The following is a 24,498-nucleotide window of genomic DNA, read 5'->3' on the forward strand; positions in this document are numbered from 1 at the left end:
GCACTTTAGAGCAGTTAAATTGGACTTTACTCAGCGGGACTGGGACGACTGAGAGAGTGGGATTACAGGGCAGTTGGCCTCATAAAGTTTCTCTTGTGGCTGTGGAGCTGTCTCTCACGCCAATGCTGCATCTATAGTTGTCCTGCCTCCTGCTTCATGTGCACATGAAAGCACACGTGTGGGACTTTGTTTTCACACATAAACGCTCCTGTTTATGGCCTTCCCAGCTCTTTGTCTTGTGTCTATTAGGGCTGCAACTAACGATTATTTTAGGAGGCACCTAGTGAGCAATTATGTTTTCAATTTGTTGACTAGTCAAACGGTTGTTTCCATTGTACAGTTTTTAAAAATGTTTAACCAGACAAAGATAACTTGTGGCATCTGAATCCATACTAATTACTAATAAAGTGTTTTGTGCAAATAGTTTACTCTTTTTATGACATTTTTAATGTAATAACGACATTGTCTTCTAAATAAGTCTTGTTTGGCATGTGTTTTAGAGTTTCATAGTCCAGATGATGGCCAACGATTATTAATAGTCAATGGTCTATTTTGGTTAACTTGTTGTCATGTCTATGTGCACTTTTGTCTCGTCTGTGTGTTTCTTTCTGTTTTTGACCTGCCCTAGGACAACGGATGTAAACTAGCTATTGTGCTAATTCCAGCATATTTGCATTGATGCCTCTTGTTGACATGTTGATTAATATGCACTGTCCTAATTAAAATAAATAAATAAAAAAATAGTCGACAAATTTTTAAATAGTTTATACGACTATATTAGGTCAATCGTAAATAGTCGACTATTAAAATGGTGGCAGCCCTAGAGAGCTGTGCTGGCAGTAGTACATGCATGTGTGCCTCCATAGACCAGAACAGTGAGAATCAGAAGGAGCGACGGTGTTGGAGAGATATATCCTCCCCCCGGGCTAGGTGTGAACAGGCCTATAGTGTTAAGTTACACTGAAAAGCCTGACTCATATTCCCCATGATAGACTGAGGAGAGACAGACAAGTCTAATGATGGAGATCACAGACTGCGCCTGCACACACACTCCTCTGTGCGAACACTATCGGCGTCTCACTCATATATGCATGTTAAAATGATTAAGCAGAGGGAACGTAAGCAGTGGAACATGACTCCGTAGCATAACCAACAACTTTGCCATTCCCGAACATGAAACGGTGTAGCGCCTCAGCAGGCCTACCCAGTTCGTGTGCTGTCGTCCTATTAAAAGTCTTAAGTGAGTGTAATGGCATTCTTGGTCTTTTCATTGTCCCTTGTGAGGGAGGCAGCAGAGCCATGGAGGTGGAGACCGCGGCTGTGAGAAGTGAGCGGGCAAGTGCTATAAAAAGGGGAGGGCCGTGTACAGGCTGTAGGGAGGGAAACCCGGCAAACCTCAAGGCGGGTATTAAGCATGAGGGTCGTCTGTTTTGCCAGCAGGTCAAACGCTAACCTGCTAATCCTTTGAGGTCTCTTAGTCTGTCCTGTGAGGAAATAAAAGCTGTTTTGGGATCCATTTGTGTACATCTGCAGCTTTGTGTTATTTGAGAACAGATGAAGGCTGGTCTAGAAAGCTTCATTCAAAGTGTGTGGTACTAGTATGTAGAGCTGGGCAATTAATGAAATTTGAATTAAGATTGAGAATCGTTCATTTCTTATTGTCAGTGATATGGTTGGTGCTTTTTCAATCCACAACCAATCCTCTGCTGTTGTTGTTTTTGTTGCTGGTTACTTTGAACATGCATACAAAAATATCAAGACAAAACAATAAAGACATGATCTGATGCAGGTGATTTTTTCACATATGGCATAATCCTTATATATAAGCAATGCTATACATGTTCAAAAAGGAGTGGGTGGAAGCCAGTAAAAGGATGTGGTCTGGAGTTGTAGGCTTTAGGGGAGGAAATCTGACATTTTTTTTGTCATGGCAAATGGCAAAGATTCAAAAGTCTATTGTTTATGTTCTGAAAAATATACTAGCAAAGACAAAAAATGTATTGATCAACATGAGGGGAAAAAGGGGATTTTTTTTGTTGTTATTATATCACTCAGCCCTGATGTCCAGCCAAGAATAGCCAGATGCAGCGTGGAGCGATGTGTGTGATGGTATATATGAGGAGTCCTGTGTTGAGTTGGTGCCAGTGTGAAATCACAGGGCTTCCGCCAACAGACTGCAGTGAGAGCAGCAGATCGGCCTCAGCTGTTGGCACTTCAAATGAGCCATCAACAGCTTTTAACATTCCAAGGCCTTTCAGTGCAAGTGTTTGTGCCCAACCTATCTCTGTGACGTTATTGTGTTTGGGTATGTTTCCCTGCTGAAGTTTGTAACACCTTTATATTACAGAGTGGGGCTGTGCAATATACCAGAATTGAAATGAAACAGCAAATATAAATTGCTGGTGAAACATAAATTGGCAAATACTGCAATTACTTGGATAACAAAGTCCTATGACCAAAGACCCCCATTGAGAATCTTTGGGATGTGCTGGAGAAGGCTGTGTGCAGCGGTCAGACTCTACCATCATCAATGCAAGGTCTTGGTGAAAAATGTATGCAACACTGGATGAAAATAAATCTTGTGACATTGCAGAAGCTTATCGAAACAATGCCACAGCGAATGTGTGCCGTAATCAAAGCTAAAGGCGGTCCAACGAAATATTGTGTGTGAGTGTGTGACCGTTTTTTTTTTTTTTTGGCCAGGCAGAAGATTCTCTATATAATAAGAACATACACTATTAGCTTAGCAGTTCATATTCATCAGTCTCAAATGACAATTTAAATTGCAATAATTGTCAAAACAATTAGAATAAAATTTTTCCAAAATTGTGCAGTCTTATTAAGGGGCAGGTCCCATGTCCTCTGTCAAAGTACTGTAGGTGGGCGGGCAACATGACAGTATAAAATAGTCATCTATCAGACAGAAGTTTCGGCTTCGATCACGCAATTTAATCAACTGATTAAACTAAATCACCAATCAGTAAAAATGACATATGGTGACAAAACACAGACCTTGCATTTTGTCACTTTTGTCACATTTTGTCACTAATTCAAGTTTTTTTTTTTTTACAATATCAGCTGTAAAAGGCAATTGTTCAAATTGTGGCTCCCTCTGTACGTGTTTTATTGAGGCTACTTCATGATTAGCTCATAGTGATGTGATTTATTTCTTTTTTTCGGGGGGTGAACAGAAGGATCCTTTCCCACCCAACATCTTGGCTCTGGACAGGCCGAGTGGACACAGTGCAATGGGGAGAGGCTGCTGCATTCTCCCTGGTAGACCGTGTCCAACCCACCCACATTTCTCAGTATAATTACAGAATACAAGGAATAAGTGGATAATGGGGTCCCAGTGTTTACAGAACACATTTTTGTAATTTATGTTTGATATTTGATTAGACAAGTGGTTTTGAAACAGTTTGTCCCTGTCCCACTGAAGGTGCTACTACATTTCCCTTGACGCCTTACCTTTTGCATTAGACATTTGCTTACGCATCTGAGTCTTTGATTTACTTTGGTCTTTTTTAACTCTCAGAGGGATATTGATTTTGTAGCTTGTAACAGGAGCATGTATTGGTGTGTATATGTGTAAAGTGTAAGCCGAGATTACCCATTTTACACGGATTTAGCCAACATGGCGTTTCAAACTGCCAAAGTACATTACCAGATGTCTCACATCTACTGTTAATATTGATTCAGCTGGATTGATCTGTTAGTGTGTGGCCGCGGTTGAGGAGATACTGTGGAGCATCGCTCTACAAAGAGACTGGGCCTTGGCAGTACTGTGTGGGACAGTGTGGTACTGTGTGGTAGTGTGTGGTACCTCAAGCCTGGTCCTCGGGCACAGCTCCTCTCCTCCAGGTGCCAGGGCTTAGGCAGGGAGCACCTGCCAGCCTGTTCCCCCATGGCCATGGCGGGCTGCAGAGGCATTTTCCCAGGCTCCCCAGATGAATGGTCACTAATAGCCGTGGGAGAGGGCTTTGCGAGTGCTGCACAGTGTACCACTGACTCCTCTTGGCAGCTCCATGAAGGGGCTTAAGGCCGCCTGGCCATCGCAGAAAACACAAGTGTTGCTGGATAGCTTTACTCTTAGGAAATGTGTTTATGAATGACCACTGCACATATAAGGCCGAGGAAGAGTCAGTTCTGCCATGTCACTGATTTGGCCTGGATTTCAACAACCTGCAGGCCCCTGGCCCTCTCAATGGTAGGAGCTGCTATAATGTATAAATAATATGTTCATTGAAAAGTACCTTTAGTTTTGCCAAATATAAGTTTGGGACAATTGGTTTCACCTTACCTTGTTCTCCAACCTAGGCTATTGCTATTTATAAAGGTGTGTGTTATTTGAGGGGTGCTCTGTAAATAGATAGGCATGCCTGTGGCACAGTTACCTGCTCAATGTTACAGGGCATGAGGCAGGCCAGGATTAAGGCGAAAGGGAAACGGAGACCTGTGACAGGAACAAAGGAATTCCAAGGCCTGGGCTGGAAATGTATCCCGATCAGGAGGCGGCTGCAGCCCTCTCCTCCGCTTGGCCCCTGGTGGACACCCCCTCTTTGCTGCTCTGTGGAGCTGCTGTGGTGCTTTAAATCCTGTGTGTAAGCTGGGGCCTTACCCTGCAGCAGTGCACAGGACAGTCTGACTCCAGTCTAACTCCTCATATCTGTGCCTCTGATACGACTAATGCTACAGACACGCTCTCTCACCCTTCACACGCATAACTCTTTTGCACAGCTCTCTTTAAATTGTCTCACTTCCCCACAGGGTCAGCTGCACTAGGACACCACCACAGCCCTGACCATAGCTGTCACACCACACTCTTTCCCATATAATCAGGGCCTGAGCCTCAGCCGGAGCACGGACTGTTCATGTGACTGTGAGACTTCACCACAAGCTGCTCAGAGACGGCACTCTCACTCAAATTCAAAGGGTTCACCAGAGCGCTTTGTTTAAGGACATCCAGTCCTTTCAAATCCACTCTTTTCACTGTGGCCTCCTGGTGCCCTCCCTTCTATGGCCTGACCTCATGTATCCCTACAGTTATGGCTAGGTTTCATCATACAATCTTTATTTGATGATAAAACATTCAGCAACCACATTCACTTTTATACTGGAGCTTCTGTCATCAGATTTAGCATTATCTTCTCCATCTGGTTGTTGCTAACACAAAATTAATTCTTATGCAGCCAAAACATGCAAGACATACTAACTACGCCATCCCCTTCCCACAAACATTGATTTAGATTTATGCAGAATATGCTGTTGATGTCATTGTCTGTCTAAACCGCCTTTAATTTAAACCAAGGCAGTTTTTGAATTGTGTATGTGTGGTCTTTCTTCTTGATTAGTCCACTATGGAGATTGAAAGCGACATTGCATATTTTGACTGCACTTTTGTCATCCGATTGGGCTCTGAGAAACTGTTTTCCCCTGAGTAATTCTCCCGTGCTCCCAAAGTGCTCCCCACCACTGCTCCAGAGTCACATGCTGCATTATGGGTTGGCCTGCGCTACCATGCTGCGGCATATTTTGTAACTGCGATGGAGGGGTCACCCAAATGTTAAATTGAACACTCATGTGCAAATATTGTTTCAGGTGGACGTTGCGCGGGGATGATAAGGCACAGTGCCGTAGTTACAGTTACACCACACAGAGTGATGTCCTTCCAGGAAAGCCCCCACTTAGATATGGGTAACTTCCTCCATCCTCTCCTCTTCCTCTCTCTCTTTCTTGTGTCTCCTCTCTCACCCTCTCTTTCTTCTTTTCTACATCTTTCTGTCTCTCTCTCATTTCCTTCCCCCCCCCTTCTGTGCCCCTCTCTACCTCTCTCGCTTTCTTTCCCTTTTCCTGTCTCTCTTTTCTCCCCTATTCCTCTTGTCTCTCTTTCTCACTCTTTCACTTTCTCTCCTTAACCCTTTTCCCTTGGTCTCTCCCACTCTCCTCCCTTGCCCCCTCTATACCCCCTCTCTCCGCCTATTGTCGTCCAGGACCCCCCTCTCTCTTGCTCTACCCCTCTCTCTTTCTCATTTTTTTCCCTCCCTCCCTGCCTTTCCACATTCCCTATTCTCCTCTCTATCACTCTCTCTCAGTCTTTTTCTTCTCTCTCTGCTCCCCCGTTTATCTCCTCTCTCCTATCTATCCAACTCTCTCCTTCTCTCCCATTCCCTTTCTCTTCCCCCCTCTTCGCTCTCTCTTTTTCTCTCTCTCTTTCTCTCTGCCTCGCAGTACAAAGGGAGGGGGTCCACTTCAAAGCCAGGGGATGTCAAAAGAGCAGTATTCTTCAAGCCTAGGTCTCTGTCCGTCCTGCTGGTTCTACTCCTGTAGGTTTGCGTGGGAATGGAGCTCTCCTCACATACAGTCACTACTTTTACAAGCGTTTTAAAAAGCAGAAATTGGGTTATAGAAGACTGCAATAACCTGGTTACTATAAAAATTCAGTAATTAGTTTTTCCCATTTATTGTGCCATGTGTGATTCAGTATTGGCATCACTGTAACCTAGGTCTTTAATTTTTCCTTTGCTTACAACAATAATGGTTATGTGCAAGTGTTACTGTTAGTACATTTTATTTTAATTAGAGCTAACCTTTACTATGCTAAAGCTAAAATGTACATTAGGGCTTGTCGACTGAACCGTGATCTCATCCCTGTGACAACTTTGGTCATATTCTCATAATTATCTATTTAATGCAGCTTTCCCACTCACTACTCGTATCGGTCAGCCTCTGTAAGGTTCTGAGTGAGTGACAGCTGTGTTTAACTAATCACAGTGAAGTGTTAATTTTCAAAAGAAGAGGATGAAATCAAAATCACTCCTGTTGCACGTACTGTGACTGATGTTATTGCTATATTGCAACTAGAGCTATTAATCTATCAATGCCACTGTAGCATATTTTATGACTATTACAACCAAGATCAATATTACATTCAGTATTAAGTATTTTTATTAGTTGTTTTAATTCACACTACTTGGGTTCCAGTCAATTTATTGGCATGCCCATAAGAACATACAGTATATATCCTCTATCAAACAAAACTGAGCAATAGGGCCATTATCAAAATTGTTAGGCCATGTTTAAATATTTGATCTCTACACAATTAATTCTGTTAAAAATAGCATATCCCTTGGGCTCTGTTAAAAGAACTATAAAAGAAGAATTCACCTGACCTGGGACTACTAAATCACTTCTTATTTTGCTTCCAAATCTCAAAGTTTATGTTTGATTTTTATCACATTTAATTTCAGTGAGGGCTGAGTTTTACTGCTGTTTTTAAACCACCTCATTAATCATTTTTCCATCTCAAGGCATAGCTCCAGTAGTGCAACATTCCCAGGGGCTTCGGCGTCTTTCCCCGGCACATCTGCACTTGTAAAAACCCTATTCTAAGACACTAGGTTTGACCATACCATATACTGTACTGCAGAGGAGGCGTTCTAAGTGATGACATATACTCGGAGAAATTGCATAGTTTAAAAACCTGCAATCAACACCACAACATTCAGGAATTTTGGAGTCAGAATGCTCATGGATTCCACAGAACTCTTCCGCAGATAAAGCAGAAGAGAAAAAATAGGTTATGTTTTCTATGGACTCTTTTATGATGTCTTCTCAGGATGTGACTGAAGTTAATCAAGTCTTTTCCAGCAGCGCTTACCTTTGACCCCTCTTCACTTTTGTCTGTTCCATTTTACAGTCCCAGGCCACTTTAGTTGCCTTTGACTTTTCTTTCCTCTCATTGTTTTCCCAGGAAGTGGTTAAAGCTGCAGGGATATGTGCATGTGTGTGTCTGCTAGATCTGGGCGTACAGTGCCATTCCCTTGGCAGTAAGCCTGAAGAGCTTCTTTCTTTTTTCTTCTGCAGTTGTTCTGTGGTGGATTACAAGATGGCAGAAGTCCTTCCATATAAGCGGTTACAATATTATCTGCAATATTTTTCAAAACATGGCGTGCGGGCTTGTTTACTGTACTATTTGACTTGTCATAACATTGCCGTGTATCAGGTTTCAAAACAATTAAGCAAGAACATCTTCCCTGTACATGGCAGTCCCTTTTTAGTCTCTACACCATTGTTTCTCAGTTATTACTACTGGTGGTGACAACTGATACTTCAATACTGATAATAATAAATAAGCTTCAACAATTATACGCTATCATATCTCTTTAACAAGATTAATTTGAATCATTTTGGTCATGGTTCAGTCTTGTTTGGTTTTATGCTGGCTCATAAACTTTGTCATATTATTGTCGTGCATCCAATTTCAAAACAATTAAGCAAGAGTATCTCTGTAAGGAAATAGAACTAATTTCTTTGAGCTCCCTTATCACTGTTTGTAGCAGTACCCAGGATTGCTTTGGACCTTTTGTTTTCTATTAAACATGGTACATTACTATTAGTGATTTGTTTCAGCTCATTATTCTTCATTTTATCTTAAGTAGTCAAGATGATTGACACAAATTGAGTTTATTTAATACCTTTTACATGAGTCTTCTGTCTTCTGAATCTCTGTTTCACTTTTGGAGTTGAGAGCCAATCTTTACAGTCTTTTTCCCCAAAATTGTATTCAAATGCATGAATTACAAATGTCAATATTGGTTTAAGATCTCTGTTTGTTCATATAAAAATCTGTTTTAGAGCGCTGAGAACAAAGCATTACTCGCTGTGAAAAGTTTGACAACCAATGCTCTATAATACTTTTTATACTGGGGGTACTGCACCACTGTGGTCTGAAGTTGCCACAGAAAAGCGGCCGCTCGGTCCCAGAGGAGGCACCAGTGGACTGTTTGTGAGACAGAAACATGAATTTAAGCTTAGCACGAGAGAAACCAGGCACAAAGCCAAGAGCTACTCGCCTCTGCGCAGGACGTTATAAAGTCAGAGCAACAGCTGATGTCTCGGGCCACGCTGTTAGCACCGATTCCCAACTCGGAGTCCAGACGTCCCCTGTCAAACTTGTCCTGGGAATTGGCAAGCTGCAAGCCACCAGGGAGAGAATGAGGCCTGAGGATAAAGAGCCTATCAAAGCTTTGAAAAACATACAAAAGCCATGAATGTTGTAATGAAAGATGGTTGCTTCCTGGTCAGTTTTGCACCCAGAAAAGGCAAAGAAAACAATGATACGCATGAACATTCCTCTGTGTTAAGACATCAGGAAAGGGCATGGGATGACCATTGCACACAGCTATTTCAGGGCTATTTTTGCAGAGGAAGAATGACGTTTTATAGACTTGCACATAATCTCATATGTAGATCAAATATTACTTGTCTATTAGAGAAGGGGAAAAACCAAAGGAAAAAAGTATAGTGAAACATGGACTGCTGTAGCTATTACTGCTCGCTTAATTAACTACTGTAATTAGTACATCTATTACTTGTTCCTATTTCAATTGCTACTGTCAATGTCTTAAAATCCAAATATTTAGGCCAATGCAATTTGTTAAATGACTCAAGTAGAGCTATCCATTTCCCACCATTGTGTTTTAGTAACTTATTCTATTACTGAGAAAAGCTCTGCAAGTTGTCCAGCTAATGCACTGCAGCTTATGAGCCCTGGTATGTTTGTTTTCTTCTAAATCCACTGTAGACTTGAAACCAAACAAAGCCAGTTTGTCAATTTAATTTGAGGCTAATTAGTGGATTGTTTGCACTTAGTCCTGTTGCATCTGGATGCTGATCTGAAATGCACAGGCAAACAAGCATCCAATTTTTTTGTACTTAAGAGAGGAATGTTTAGAGTGGTTGTGCCAATTGCATGGCCTCACTCCAAGGGTGCATGTGTTTACTTGTGGAAAATTGCATTTAAACCAACAAAACCCCAAAGCAGCGCATAATTGTGTTATATACCTGGAGGAACACCACTGTGGCCGATAATAAGTGTCTGCTGATGTCAGGCTTTGGACCGGTTTAATGAAGCACTGTGTGCAAAAGGGCCTTTTTATGTTTTCAATCTAAACTTCATCTAAACTCCAGCACAGGCAGACCACAGTGTGCGTCTGGATGTCATACTTAACTCTTTTTGTGTGCTTGAATATGGCAAGGCAAATAATAGTCATCCACTGAAAGATTGGATTAAATACAGTTTTGTATAGTCCACAGTGATATAATGGTAGTAAGCCATTTTATATCATCCATAACATATTAAAGGATCTATTGTTTATTCTAATCCCAACAAAGTTTTGCCAGCATTGTTATTTTTGGCAAGACAGCACACATTTTGATTTTGCAGCTATGTACCATGAAAAAGCGAATCTGGAAATTGATGCAGAACCATTGTCAGATTTTGATCCTACCAAGCAAACACAACTGTCCATATTAAAAATCGATTCGGACTCTCTGACACACATGATTACATTTCAGTTTACTAGCAGCTGTAGAAAACCAGTGTGGGGCCATTATTCAGTGACCATTGGACTTCACCGTAAACTGTGGCATTTTGTGACAGACTGTCTCAGTAATTGCATATCATTACAAGAAGAAGTAAAGCCGACTTCTTTTGAAGACAATAATTAGATGCTTTAAAAATGGAGTCTCGCTGACATTGGCTAAACTGGTGGGGAACTGTTCACACAGGCCTTTTATAATGCTGTGTGGCCCTGTGTTTCAGTGTTAATGCATTCAGAGGGACATATTTGTAGTGTTAAGTCAAGCTTTAGAGGCAGACCTGTTCAGAGTGGTTTATGGTGAGGGGACAGCTCATATTGGCTGATTCTGGGCCCGGGGGAGAAACCCTGTCATCTTAATGTCAGACCTTTACGATGGGAGCTGCCTAGTTTTAGGTAAATTACATCACTGACACACTTCGCGAGAAAGCTTAAGCAAAAAGTTTTCAAACCAACTGTTTCTACTCTAAATGAAAAATCTAATGCTTATGATTTCATTTGCTTCAATCTTAATGAATAGTGTCAATATTTATTATTGTGCTAATGCAAATTTTGAGGATGTATCAGGTGGAGGGCTGTGTTATTATAATTAATCGTACATGATTTGCCCTCTTATAGGACATAAACGTGGTTAAATCAAATACTGATTTATTGATAGATTTTTGGTCTCAAGCTGATTATCCAGTCAGAAAGCAGAATGGGCTCCTCACTTTATCCTACGACTAAAACTAGTTGGATGCTCTAGTATTACTGTGTCCTCACTGTACGATATCTAATCGCTTCCCAGGTTAAGTTGTGATTTTATTGTAATTTCTTGTTACAGCTTTTGCCTTCAGTGCAATGTGACTACAGTATTGCATTTGTTGATAATACATTTATGCTATGTTTTGTGCAGACTAAAATAGAGGGCGATATACATAGTAGACAAGATAGTATTACAATGGTTGGAGATGTACAAAATTTGAATATTAAGCATATTGTCTAGTTTATTGCCCATTGACTTTGTTGCATCAGGTCCTCAACTGTAGCATGCATGCACATGCTTTAGAACATTTCTGTTGAACAATTACCAATATATTGTCTGGATATTGTCATCGGTTTAATCAATATATTTAGAGAGATTAATTTTTGTCAATATCACCCTCTCCAAGACTCCTTAACAGTTACAACATGCACTGCACTTGTCCTTGTTACTGTAAGACCTATAGCAGCATTTTTACTCATTAGCTTGATATTGATCTCTCAGCAGTGCTCTGCTAGCTTCCCAGGATCATCGTCCTGTTTACTCAGAACAACTGGATGGCGTGTTAGCCGTAACCTTGCTTTTAGTCAACAAATTCCTGGTAGATTAGGCAACAGGCCACCGTTTCTGCCCAGTGGATCTGACATACCATGACAAACATTCCATGACAAATAGAGCAGAGACAGCGCTTGGTTCAACAGATGCCAGAGCAGGAGGGCAGTTCAATTAAAAGAGAATAAATGCTTTCTCACTCCATAAATGAGGTCATCGGAGTGGACTTGCCAGGCCCGCACACTGAGAAAACACAGGGGGATGGATAATGTGGAAATATTATCACATCCAAGAGGCAAAAAACTCGTCCATGTTAGGCTTTTGGCAACATTGAACAGCACAAGTGTTCGGAAATAGAGTTAAGTCCCAACGCTGTGAACCAAAGGCTGCTGACTGATGCGTTTGTTCATTTTACTGCACTTCCCATTCATAAAAAAACTCTTCTTATGATCCTTGTTGTAGTATCATTTTCAACAAGTGATTTTTTTCCCATTCTCCAGCTGGTAGTTTCAAAGCATTGCATCATGGTCCACTGAAAGTTGTTACAGTGAGACACAGCCACATTTTGAAGTTAAAGGCACACTATGTAACTTTTTTGGTGGAGGGTCAGCCACCTGCTTGTCTCCATGGAGATATCATTGCCTTGAGACAAATATTCCACTGCATTCTTCTCCAAGCACATGACACCACCAGGCCGTATTACAGATCAGATCTATGGAGGAGCAAGCCTGTTCTTGTTTTAAGGTGTTTTTGAGCTCGAGAAATGTTTGACAGCTTGGCACAATCATCTCCATGAAGCTGAGCAAGTAGCAAACTCTCCAATAGAAATGTTACATGATCCACGTTTAATACTACATATTTTAAATACAATTTCACTTTGACATAATTGTAGGAAAAAAAAATAAAAAAAATAAAATAAAAATAGTTAATTAACACATGTCAGCATGCCATTTTCTCGCCACATGGTAGTGTATCTGTATTGTTGCCATTAATCACATCTGTCAAGTCACAAAGCCTGCCTTAATAATATAATGTAAAGCCATGTGCGGAATTTAAATAACCTCTCATTAGCCAAAAGTATTTGTGCATGAACCACATTATGTCATCACAATAACATTTGCTTTTCTAATGCCATTTTGTGCCTTGACTGTCAGCTGCTTGTATGTAATGAGTTGTATCAAGCAAATCTAAACAAGTGGTGGAGGAAATACTCAATTATGTGTTATCTAATTAATTGTAAACAGAAAAAATAAACTATTAGACCATAAAGTAAAGTGTCCATAAGATTGCAAGCACACATTTGAAGTTGAAAGATAATTAGAACATTTTATTTGTTTATTTATAATTAACTAAAATAATAAGAATAATAAGAATCATTTTGTATTATTGATACTGATTAGTCACAGGTGGCCGATGGCACAGCCTCTCCTGTCAGTATATATCAGGGCAGCCGCCTTTACAATTGTGACTTGCAACCTGTGAGTCTGGAGTGAATGAATCATTATAATGCAGCTTTGAGCGTTTGGAAAAGCACTATATAAGACTAATGCATATTTAAATCTAAAATCAGTACATGATAACACGGATTACTGATTCATAACAAACATCATATTATTGAGGAGAGAGCCATGAAGAGAAAATGGAAAAACATAGAATTTATTTATTTATTTTTTGTTTATCTTTATTTATACAGGGAGAGCCCAATGAGAGCTCTCATCAGACTCTCATTTTCAAATACAGAAAACAAAAAAAACTAATAATTACATAAGTCAATTTAAAACATTAAAGACAGGAGCAGGTGTGAATATAAAGTTTGCCACCAGATTATTAAACTGCATTTTTGGCACCAAGTATCCAATTTTGCATGTCCTTGAAATATATTCCATTTCTGGGAAGCAAAACAGCCAAAAGCCCTTTTTCCCATCTCATTTCTTGTGCGGCCAGTGTTCTTCTAACAGACAGCAACGGCCAGCCTTTCATAGAGTGTGCAGTGATGGGTTTTAAATTCATCACCTGTTATGAAATGAAGGGCAGAGTGAATGGATCTAAAGGTTTCAAAGTACAGGCCATGATCCAGTACAGAAAGAAAGTTTGCTACAAAAAAAAAATGTCTTCTGCTCCAAGTTAAAATATGACATGTAAAATAAAAAATATACAATAATAAAAATAATTAATAATAAAAGAAATAACACAGTCATTGACGTTAATGTAAACTGTATCATAATTTTTCATAGGAGATGGGTTCAACTTGGCTGCCAACTTCCTGAAGCGCCACTCCAACCTCAGATGCATCGCTAAGCAGCTTTATGGAGGTATGTACAGTACAGTAAAGCCATTCCTGTATTCCAATGACTGCATTCTCATTTTAATGATTCATAAACGGACGTCTCTGAGGCTCATATCCAGCCACATTTCCCACAGAAAATCCCAGTCAGCTCCTGTGGTCGGCCTGTTGACTTTTCTTCCCCTCACTTGTTTTTATGTCCTGTCCCTACCTGCTTGAGCCCAGCCTGCTATTAAGTGCATCCCATGAGAGGCTACTGGGAGTGTGAGAGAGAGACTGGGTTAAGTCTATGGAGGCCAGTAGGAATCTATCTCCACACCTCATCTGGACTCAATGACCCCCAATGACCTTTTCATGGGACCGACCCGACTCACTTCCTGTCTGTACAGTTAATATCTACTGTACACCCTCTGGCTTTGGATGGGGAGACAGTAGGGAGGGATGTATTTCAAAATGTAAGCCATTATATTAGTTGCATGTAAGGCTGTGCAGTTAATTGAATTTTAATTGAGGTCAAAATTCAGTCATTTCTGATCATCAGTGAGGGTCTTATATTGAGGGTTCCACTGCCAATCCTCAGGTGTCAGTAAAAATCAGGATTGGAGCAGACATTCAGATTTAGGAGGGGGGAAAAAACACTGTATACAGATGGCACAGATTGATATAAAATTTGTATTGTTTATGTTCAGGAAATTTATGTTGAAAGGGATTTTTCTTTGTTTCTAATGGGACAAAATAAAACCAAATAGAAAATTGTTGGTTGGATCAAACAATATGAGGAAGACCTAGTTAATTGCATAGTATGTATAGGAATCCAGATTTAATAATACATTACTTTAAAGTAAGAATATTCATATAAATGGTATTAATACATTTGGTAAAAGGGAGTTGGTCACAGCTGAACAGGCAGAGACTAGTGTACAAACTGTAAACTGTAAATCCAATTTAATTTTACAGTGCCAAAATTGATTCAGCTATTGAAAGATTAATCATCACCATCTGCCATTATGTTTTTATTTCGTGGCACCTCAATGAAAGGTGTTTTTTGATGAAGGACTTAGTAGCTAAAACGTATTGATCCAAAATACAAATTAAAGACAATTATAGGCTGCAGTGTTATTGTAGTCATCTTCACCGCTGTAAATCATCTGTCTCCACCTAAACACCTCACTGCTGTACAACAAACACTGGCTCAATTATTTGATATAATTGGTTTGATATGACCCAAGTTTCCAAAACAAATTATCTAACCCTTTTGAAATTTCTAATACTGTACCGTATTTACTATAAGACCAAATTACACCAAGTAAGAATCCCCAGGGAACTTTAAAGGTGCTCTATGCAGCATTGCTGGTGCTAAAAATAATGTAAGACGCACAGGTTTTGTTTTTGTTTGCTTCATGTGGCATTATCAGGCAGGATGAACTGGGGAGATTGGCTTTAAAAAGGCTAGGAACATTTATGTTAAGTGTAGTATCACAGCAAAGTGTTTGTTATTTAAGTTATAAGAACAGAAAATTGGAAAATATGCATTCAGTACTACTTTTGGTCATTTGGGCCAGTTCAACAGGAAGCCTGAGGGCCTACAAAATTGGTCTGAGCCCTGCATTTGGCCCCTAGGGGATAGGACACCCCTGCCCTAAGCCATTCTGAAACATCCCACATAATAGTGTAGATGTGAAACTTTAGCCAAATTCTGGCCCATACATTTTCTTGATTCTGGTTTTATTCTAACAAATGACCCCATTTTATTGTGTTTTTATAGCAAACAGTTTCATATAGTAGCCATGTGATCCAGTAGTGCACTGTGCATCCAAACCCTCTCATCTTTCACGCAGCTTATGGGGCTTATAAAAGTCCACTAAACTGTCATTATATTTTCTGGTTGCAGAGACAGTGAGTGTGTGGTGTTTGTTGATGCCCTCACAATATTTGACCACATTTCCCTGCGTCTGACTCCATGTTGTAATTAGAGGTGAGGCCACATTATTAACAGCCGTGCTCTGCTCTGTCTCTGTCTGCCCCTCAGATCTGCGTGTGTTTCCGGAGCGGTTTGTTGTGTGTGTGAGATGTCCGGAGGATGCCTCGGCGCTCTGGGGAAACCTGAGCCGATCCGCGGTGAGCGCTGTTTATACTCCCATGTTTCCTCTCTCCTCGTCGCCTGGCAGAAGAGCCGGCAGCATGGGTCGGGTCTGTCTGTTATTACAGGAACACGTTGCCAAATAGTGCTCTCACTTTATCTGTTATGGGTTTGTAAAGGGGGGCTGTGAACCTGACAGGGCTAGAGGAGTGGTGGGACATGGGGTGGAGTCTAGTACAGCAGTGTCACACCTCTGGAAAGAAGCTTTTTAAAACCATTTGGGCTTTTTGCTTCAATGTGATAACTGAAACATAGGATTTTTTTTTCAAAATGAAAGACTTTAGCCTGTTCTGCTCTTTATAGCACACCTATTATGCACAATCGACTGTTTAGAACTTTTAACCATGTTATAGTTGTTCACCTCACATTTACTCACCCAAAGTTGTATTTGGGGTGATTTGTGCATGTTTGAGCAATCTTTAATCGCTATGTAATATTTTCAATATACTATATTGCTGATTAATCCCTACTTTCACCGGCATATGCCCACTGCATAGTTTTTTTGGTAAAAATGAAAAAAAAAAAAAAATCTGCTGCTCACTAGTGTGATCTACAGCTCTTCATCGGAGGTGCTGACTCTTTGTTGTGATAATGTTTATGACGACGTCAGCTTCTATTTGTTTCCTAACATAGAAGTCAGTGGGCTTGTTTTTTTAATTAAGTCATTTTAGATTAATAATGCAATTTATAATGAGCAAATTGTAACATAATGATCCACAGATGTCACAGATTATAGCTATATAGGAGACATAAGCACAATAGGTCATTTTTAAGTCAAACTTTATCATTTTTTTATTCATTTGTGAGAAGGACCTTAAATATACAGAATTTTATATAGGACTACTCTTGCATGATATCAATAATTAACACCTTGACATCATATAGCCAATGATATCACTTGTCAAAATTAGTTGGTCAGCCAAAATAGTAATTTTCATTTCTCATGAGATTCTGAGTGAAACTCTGACTACAATGAAAACACATTATACAACCCACAGTGACTTTTACAAATACGGTTCAGGTTTGAACAGGTTTTAACTAAACTAAACGATTGTTCCATTTAAAGACATGTTAAAAGACATGAGCAGTGGACCTTATCTTGACCCTCAGTAATGCCTGGTTGCTCAACTGTTGAACATGTCTGCTCCTCTGCTCAGGATTTGGCTTGGTCTTCTGCTTAATGCCGTCTTCCTACATTTTCACCAAACCATAGTTCAAAAGTTTATGGAGTTAGACAGCACTTTTTTCAACCACAGACTGGGTTTACAGGCAATTTAACATAATCATCTACATTTTCATGTCATGCAACTTGATTGATAGGACTCAGGCATATCTGGGAAATAATTTTCAGTTTATGTTTGTGTATCATCTAACCCTGCTGTTCGTAGGTCATACGAAGCACAACAGTAGTCCCCCTTTGTCCACACACCGCTCATTTGATCCCCATCTCCCCAGTGCATTCTGGGAAAACATGGTGGAGCCTTTCACCTTGGCACTCACATCAAGGCCTTGCATCTCTCTCTGCACAACCATGATCAGCGGCCTTCTGTTTTTCTATGGGCTTTCTGCTGTTGTTTCCCCTTTGAATGTCTCTGCACTCTTTACACTTGGCTCCCAATGAAAGCAGTGATTGTAATATTTTTAGTGGAGCTATAGTCGTCAGTGAAAAGTTCAAATTGTGTAACCAATTTTCCAGTTGAAGGAGGCATTGCTGTCGATCGCATTCCCCGCGCCAGGATGTGGTTCTCTGGGCTCCTGCGCTACAAGCACGGGGAATTGGAGGGTGGGAGTCTTGTGGCCAGGCTTTCTCGATCCCAAACTCGATTGTGGTTTTGTTGAGGAAAGATACCAGACAGAGAGGCTGAAGTTTTCACATGACAAAAACAATAATTTGTTTACATCCCCAATTCGCTTTAATATGTCGGAAAAGTAAGTTAGAGCAATTTAATGTTACCAAGGAAAACTCAAAATCTCAAAAACAAAGGTTAAACTATGAGTCAGAGCTGGTGCAAAGCTGTCATTTAAAAAGAATAATGTGATAGTTACATGTCAAAAGTATTCATATGTCAAAGTGGGTTGCTTTTACACCACAACTCCTGACAGCAAAAAGGTTTAGTCCCAGAATTGCTTCATGTTTTGGTGAAAGAGTTCAGTTTTGTTGTTAGAGCTGAATTTGTATGAGTATTCTGACAAAAATCTTTAACCGCAGTGGAAATGTGGACTCATCAAATTAGCACTTTTTCTCAGGTCAGAGGGTGATGCTGCGAAGGATGTGAGGTGACATCATGGTTGGCCCTGTCCACATACACACTGGTTGTATGTGTCATTTATACTGTGGTTGAATTTGGTGTGTGGCTTTGGTCCCCGCTAATCACAACTAAGATCCAAGTTGTTGGGATCTGGTTGAACATAAATCCTTGCTGGCATCTACAATAGAGTAATTTTAGAACCTGCATAACAACTTCAGGCAATTTAGCTTGAAAATTGACCATCACATTAAAGGTTTACTGGTAATATTGTGGAAATCAGATGCTTACAAGACGAATCCTGACCTCCAATATGTAATTAATATACACACTAGTTGTCACCACACTGTACTCAGTTAAGGGGAATAGCAGCAAGGCATAATCATTAGTTGTTACATATAAGCAGATTCAGTGGCAGTGACTCAGAGGTTAGAGCATTTACCCACCAACCCAATGGTCAGCAGATCTATCCCAGCTACAAAAGCAGCTAATCAGTTGTGGAAGGAATGAATAATGCAATGTTAAGCAGCTTTGAGTCTCAAAAAACGCTTTATAAATTAAATGCATCATTAAAATGGCAAACAAACATTCATTCAGCTTTGCTGATCTTGGCTAATAGCTAGTTTATGCAAGAATGACTACCATGGCTTGTTTGGTTCACAAGTGTTCCTTGAATGCAAAGCCCATTGATGTCACTTCATGCTAACAAGAGTTGAATTCAAATTAATACACAGTAGTTACATAACAGCACATAAACTAGTTACAAGCAATAACATAACTGTCATATTAGAAGATTACACACTAGGGCCACTCCCTCACCCATGTTATTCACAATGGTATGTTGTTGTTATTCGTATATAAACAGCTTAAAACAATGATGGAGCACATTAAGCAACATGTAATATAAATAAATAATTCAAAAGTAAGCTCTTCTCGCTTTTTAAAATCTTGTTGCACTAGGGTTGTAAATCTACCTGTGACTTGCTATGCTTAGCCACAGATCACCACACTATTTCTGTTCTGTTCTGGCTAATATTGAGGCACAACAGCTGATCAATCACAGCATATTCATTATGCATTTAATTTGTCATACATTTTATTCTAGACACCCTTTCTAACAACAGTCTGTTTTAACGCACTACAATAGCCTGTGACTACTTTGTGACCGGATAAAAAGTAAAACGTTTTTTACATTTCCAGTGTTCTTTGTGACTTGAATACAGAATGCTCTTGTCCTTGCAGCTGCCTTCACATCTGCTCTTTTCACATCACCAGACTTCTCTCTGATCCAACAAGAGGACCATATCGACTTGACCCAGAAACCCAGAATAACACTGCATCGAAACATGCTTCCTTTGCATAAAACTGAAATAAACAAACTCCTATTTATTATCTTTTCTAATTTGTTGAACTTAAGTTTAATCTAAAACTCCAAGCGTTGACCAGGCGAGTGCAGAGGGAGGGCGGCCTGGGAAAAGTCAGAGATCCGTAGCATTGTAAGCCATTGTTTTGCAGTGTGGGCAGCTGAGGTGAGTGGCGTGCTGGGCCGCAGAAGTTGGGATCAAAGGCAGTGCAGATGTGTTCCCCCCCATACCCTCCCCCTTCTTTCTCTTTCCGAAGCCTCTTTCTGTGTTTACTCATGACCTCAGCACGCTTGGGTTCTTCACAGCTCGCTACAGCCATACTTTCCCAAGCGCTCATTTTGTTAGCTAATGACTTTAGTTTAGTACTTGTTTCAAAAATACCAAACAAACCACTAAAATGTCGCCCCAAGGAACCATTTTGTCTAATTGAGGAGGAAGCACAGACATTTCAATTATAACTTTTGTAATTCATGTTTTGAAAGCCACCATTTTTGAAAATGATTGGAACATTATTTGTAATTACAATAAAATGTGATACAATGCACAGCTCTCTTTCAGTCAGTTCTGTACCATGGGGCAAAGTCATGTAAATGTGCCAATCTCCACCAATCTTCAGCCACTAATAAAAAGCTTACAAGATGACACTGGCCAACTGGGTGAAGTGTCCTGCCCAAGAGCCCTATATGCAATGCCAATAAAGGGGGTGAACCACCATTTTGGTTTGTAGACACATTTTTCTTAGCTTATTTGGTTAAAATCTGTTTCATAGGGTGTAAATCTTCAGGCTCCTGGGTGGTTCCAACACCTTTGTCATGGAGTTTACTGTAAGAAATGCTTTATTTTAAACAAGCATGTGCCCGTGCATGTTTGTTGACTTTGTGCAAGGACGGTGTGGTGAGACGAGCCAAGCCAAATCAGGCATGTGTGGTGGGTGGAAAAGATAAGTGAAATGTGCACTTACTGTACAGTGGAAGGTGATAGGCTAAAGAAGATAAAACACACAATTATCTAAAAGGGCAAATAGAAACTATGGATGTATGAAGAGCAATACATACTACACACATGGACAAAACTGTTGATACTCTTCGGTTAATGAAAGAAAAACTCACAATGGTCACAGAAATCACTTGAACATGACAAAAGTAATAGTAAATAAAAAATTCTATGAAATTTAACCAATGAAAGTCAGACATTGCTTTTCAACTATGCTTCAACAGAAATATTTAACAAATAAACTCATGAAACAGGCCTGGACAAATGATGGTACCCCTAGAAAAGATTGAAAATTATGTGACCAAAGGGACATGTTAATCCAAGGTGTGTCCACTAATTAACATCACAGGTGTCTACAATCTTGTAATCCGTCAGTGGGCCTATATATAGGGCTACAGGTCGTCACTGTGCTGTTGTGACATGGTGTGTACCACACTCAACATGGACCAGAGGAAGCAAAGGAAAGAGTTGTCTCAGGAGATTAGAAAGAAAATTATAGACAAGCATGTTAAAGGTAATGGCTATAAGACCATCTCCAAGCAGCTTGATGTTTCTGTGACTACAGTTGCACAGATTATTCAGAAATTTAAGATCCATGGGACTATAGCCAACCTCCCTGGACGTGGCCAAAGGAGGAAAATTGATGACAAATCAAAGAGACGGATAATACAAATGGTAACAAAAGAGCCCAGAAAAAACTTCTAAAGAGATTAAAGGTGAACTTCAAGCTCAAGGAACATCAGCGTCAGATCGCACCATCCGTTTTTATTTGAGCCTACGTGGAGTTAATGGGAGATGACCAATGAGGACAGGATTGTTGAAAACAAATCATAAAAGAGCCAAATTGGAATTTGCCAAACTACATGTTGACAAGCCACAAAGCTTCTGGGAGAATGTCCTATGGACAGATGTTCACAGACGGAAAAATGAAGCATATCAAGAAAAGAACACTGTCCCTACTGTGAAACATGGAGGAGGCTCTGTTATGTTCTGGGGCTGCTTTGCTGCATCTGGCACAGGGTGTCTTGAATCTGTGCAGGGTACAATGAAATCTCAAGACTATCAAGGGATTTTAGAGAGAAATGTGCTGGCCAGTGTCAGAAAGCTTGGCCTCAGTCGCAGGACATGGGTCTTGCAACAGGACAATGACCCAAAACACACAGCTAAAAACACCCAAGAATGGCTAAGCGGAAAACATTGGACATTCTAAAGTGACCTTCTATGAGCCCTGACCTAAATCCTATTGAGCATCATTGGAAGGAGCTGAAACATGCCATCTGGAAAAGGCACCCTTCAAACTGAGACAACTGGAGCAGTTTGCTCATGAGGAGTGAGCCAGAATACCTGCTGAGAGGTGCAAAAGTCTCATTGACAGTTATAGGAATCGTTTGATTCCAGTGATTATTTTATTTTATTAAAATAATTCTGCTGAAGCATGGTTGAAAAGCAATGTCTGACAATGTCTTTCATTGGTTAAATTTCATAAATTTTTTAGTTATTATTACTTTTGTCAGATTCAAGTTATCTCTGTGACCATTGTGAATTTTTCATTCATCAACTGACGGGTACCAACAATTTTGTCTGTATATCAATTGACATACTTTTTGGATGTGGTTGTCCTGTAATTTTATGGCAGAACAGTAAGTAGTTTCAAATGGGGCTAGGAGTGGTGAGAGACACTGAGTAAATGCTGGCAGTGGTGGAGTGTGTAGCATGTGTCCAGCAAGCAGTCTCCTTGGTCAAAATCTTAGTATTTTTTTGTATAGGGCTATAGTAGAAATTCTTGATTGATTAAAGACATGCCTTGTGCAACGATTAGTGGACTAAAAGGGGTGCGGCATGGTGCTGGCAAAAGCTCTCAAATGGTTAGAGCCTCATACAAAAACTACAAACGGTGAGGTTCTAGTAAATGGCATCATGAAGTATAAAGGCAGAGTAAACTGTCCAGTCACCGCAAAACTAGCTAACTCACTTTTTTCTTTTATGGTCTAAATAAATCCTTATAATGGGTTTGTCTTTCAAAATTGTGAATGAATCCCCAAAACAAGTGGAAAAAAAATAGAATCAGATCTACTTCTAAGTTAGTTATTTGTTGATGGCCCATTACTGACTTTTAGCCCATTTATTTAAAGGCTTTTTTTTTCGTGCATGAACTTGATACAAAATATAGTTCTGTTATTGTTTGCCAGTGCCAGTTGGAGGACCCAGCTGCAGCTTCAGTGCTCAGTTCAAAGCCTCCCCATGGAAAGAATGATTTCATTTTCATAATTTTATTACAGCAAAAGAAACAGCATTTTTGTTGTTAACTGACATGCTTCAGCAACATCATACTGTAAAGCTTTGTTTTGGGAGACAGTGCTCATTTATTTGAACGTGGCAGCACATGGTGTCATTTATAGGCATGAAAATTTTCAAAAGAACGACAAGTTATCTGTTTAGTTTTCTTACTTTTCTGAGCTTCAGTGACATTTCAAGTCAGTTTGACCTACAGTAACCCAGAGGGGAGCTTATTCGCACGAATAACAAAGAATAGACTTTTGAATCCGTTTAACTACATCTGCATACAGCACATTAGCTCTAGGCATATTTAGCTTCATAAATTTTATATATACATATATATATAAGGTCATATACATCAAACAAGCACATGCATCTGTTTGGCCCTAAGTAATGAATAAGAATTAACTTTGTGCTCTCACATCATCATATGGTGGAAACCTTGCCTGGCGTGTCAGTCCATTGTACTTTCTGTTCGAATGCAGGAGAGCCTGGAACCAGACCACAAAGTGCGTCAGACAACTGTTCTTATTTGCGACTTGACAATCTGTAGCATGTGTCTATGCAAAAGACGTCTTCTCTTCAATATTTTTGTATCATTAAGAACAAAATATTTAACTTGTTTTACATACAAGTTCAGTGCTTCACTTGTTAATCCTGCAGAAATCTGCTTTTCTCAGTCCTCTGTGCCATATTTTCCTTTCTTTCGTAGTCTTAAGCTGCCATGTTTGTTTTGATATGAATGGACCACGCGTTACTCTGATTTCTCTGATTAATCCACTTGTCAGTCATTCCCATCAGAAATTAGGGAAACAGGATATGGTTCCAGACCATAATGTCTTTGTAAAGCGCTGTATTGGTCAGGCAAATTTTCACCCACATATTTATTTAAACAGTGGACATTTAAACCTATTATGTCGTCTCTACCTTCAGTTTCCAAATCATGTAGCTGTAATGGGAGTCTATATTTTCAGTGGTGGATGACCTTGCATGTCTCTGCTCTTTGCACGTAACCTAACAGTATCACAGCATAATATTCTTCCAGCTATCCCATTTTAGAGTCACATCTGATTCAACTTCCTATACTCCAAGGAAAGCTTGCAGATGCTTGTAAAAACATCCCACCTAGTGATTTTGAGGCACCTTGAAAACAAAAGAAGTGCTGGGCCCCCGTTGTCTTAAATCGTAATAACTTAATATTGCACATAAACCAGTGCCAGTATCAACATTCTTGTTCAATTTCAAACCGATCTGTTAGATATAGACCAGATCTTGGTTTTCTTTTTGTGCTTTAAATTTTGCGGTGCACTTTTAAAAAGTGGAGACACACATTATGTTAACAAATTTTTCTATTATAAAGAAGCATTTTATTTAGCTAAATTATTCCCTGATTGTGGGAAAGATGGACTGGTGTGGGTAGAGTTGTGTTTTAGTTTTTGTTTGTTTTTGTTTCTTCGAGTGATGCAGAAAAGAGGGAGCCACCGTCTGTGTGAATGGTCATGTATGTTAGTTACTAACTTT

The 24,498-nt window shown here is 39.9% G+C and overlaps 1 protein-coding gene across 2 annotated transcripts in view; it reads left to right on the forward strand.

Annotated features, from left to right (window-relative positions):
- Window positions 1-24,498, forward strand: part of slx4ip (SLX4 interacting protein) — a 44,335-nt gene that overhangs the window by 13,112 nt on the left and 6,725 nt on the right. The window contains exons 5-6 of one of the 2 annotated variants that reach the window (XM_055227398.1): window positions 13,908-13,985; window positions 15,987-16,075. In XM_055227398.1, the coding sequence (XP_055083373.1) occupies window positions 13,908-13,985; window positions 15,987-16,075 (167 nt within the window). Of the gene's footprint in view, window positions 1-13,907; window positions 13,986-14,237; window positions 14,413-15,986; window positions 16,076-24,498 lie in introns of those variants that run through there. The other variant, XM_055227399.1, reaches the window with a different exon arrangement.

The sequence above is a fragment of the Periophthalmus magnuspinnatus genome, chromosome 15 (genome assembly GCF_009829125.3).
Source record: "Periophthalmus magnuspinnatus isolate fPerMag1 chromosome 15, fPerMag1.2.pri, whole genome shotgun sequence".
Lineage (NCBI taxonomy): Eukaryota > Metazoa > Chordata > Actinopteri > Gobiiformes > Gobiidae > Periophthalmus > Periophthalmus magnuspinnatus.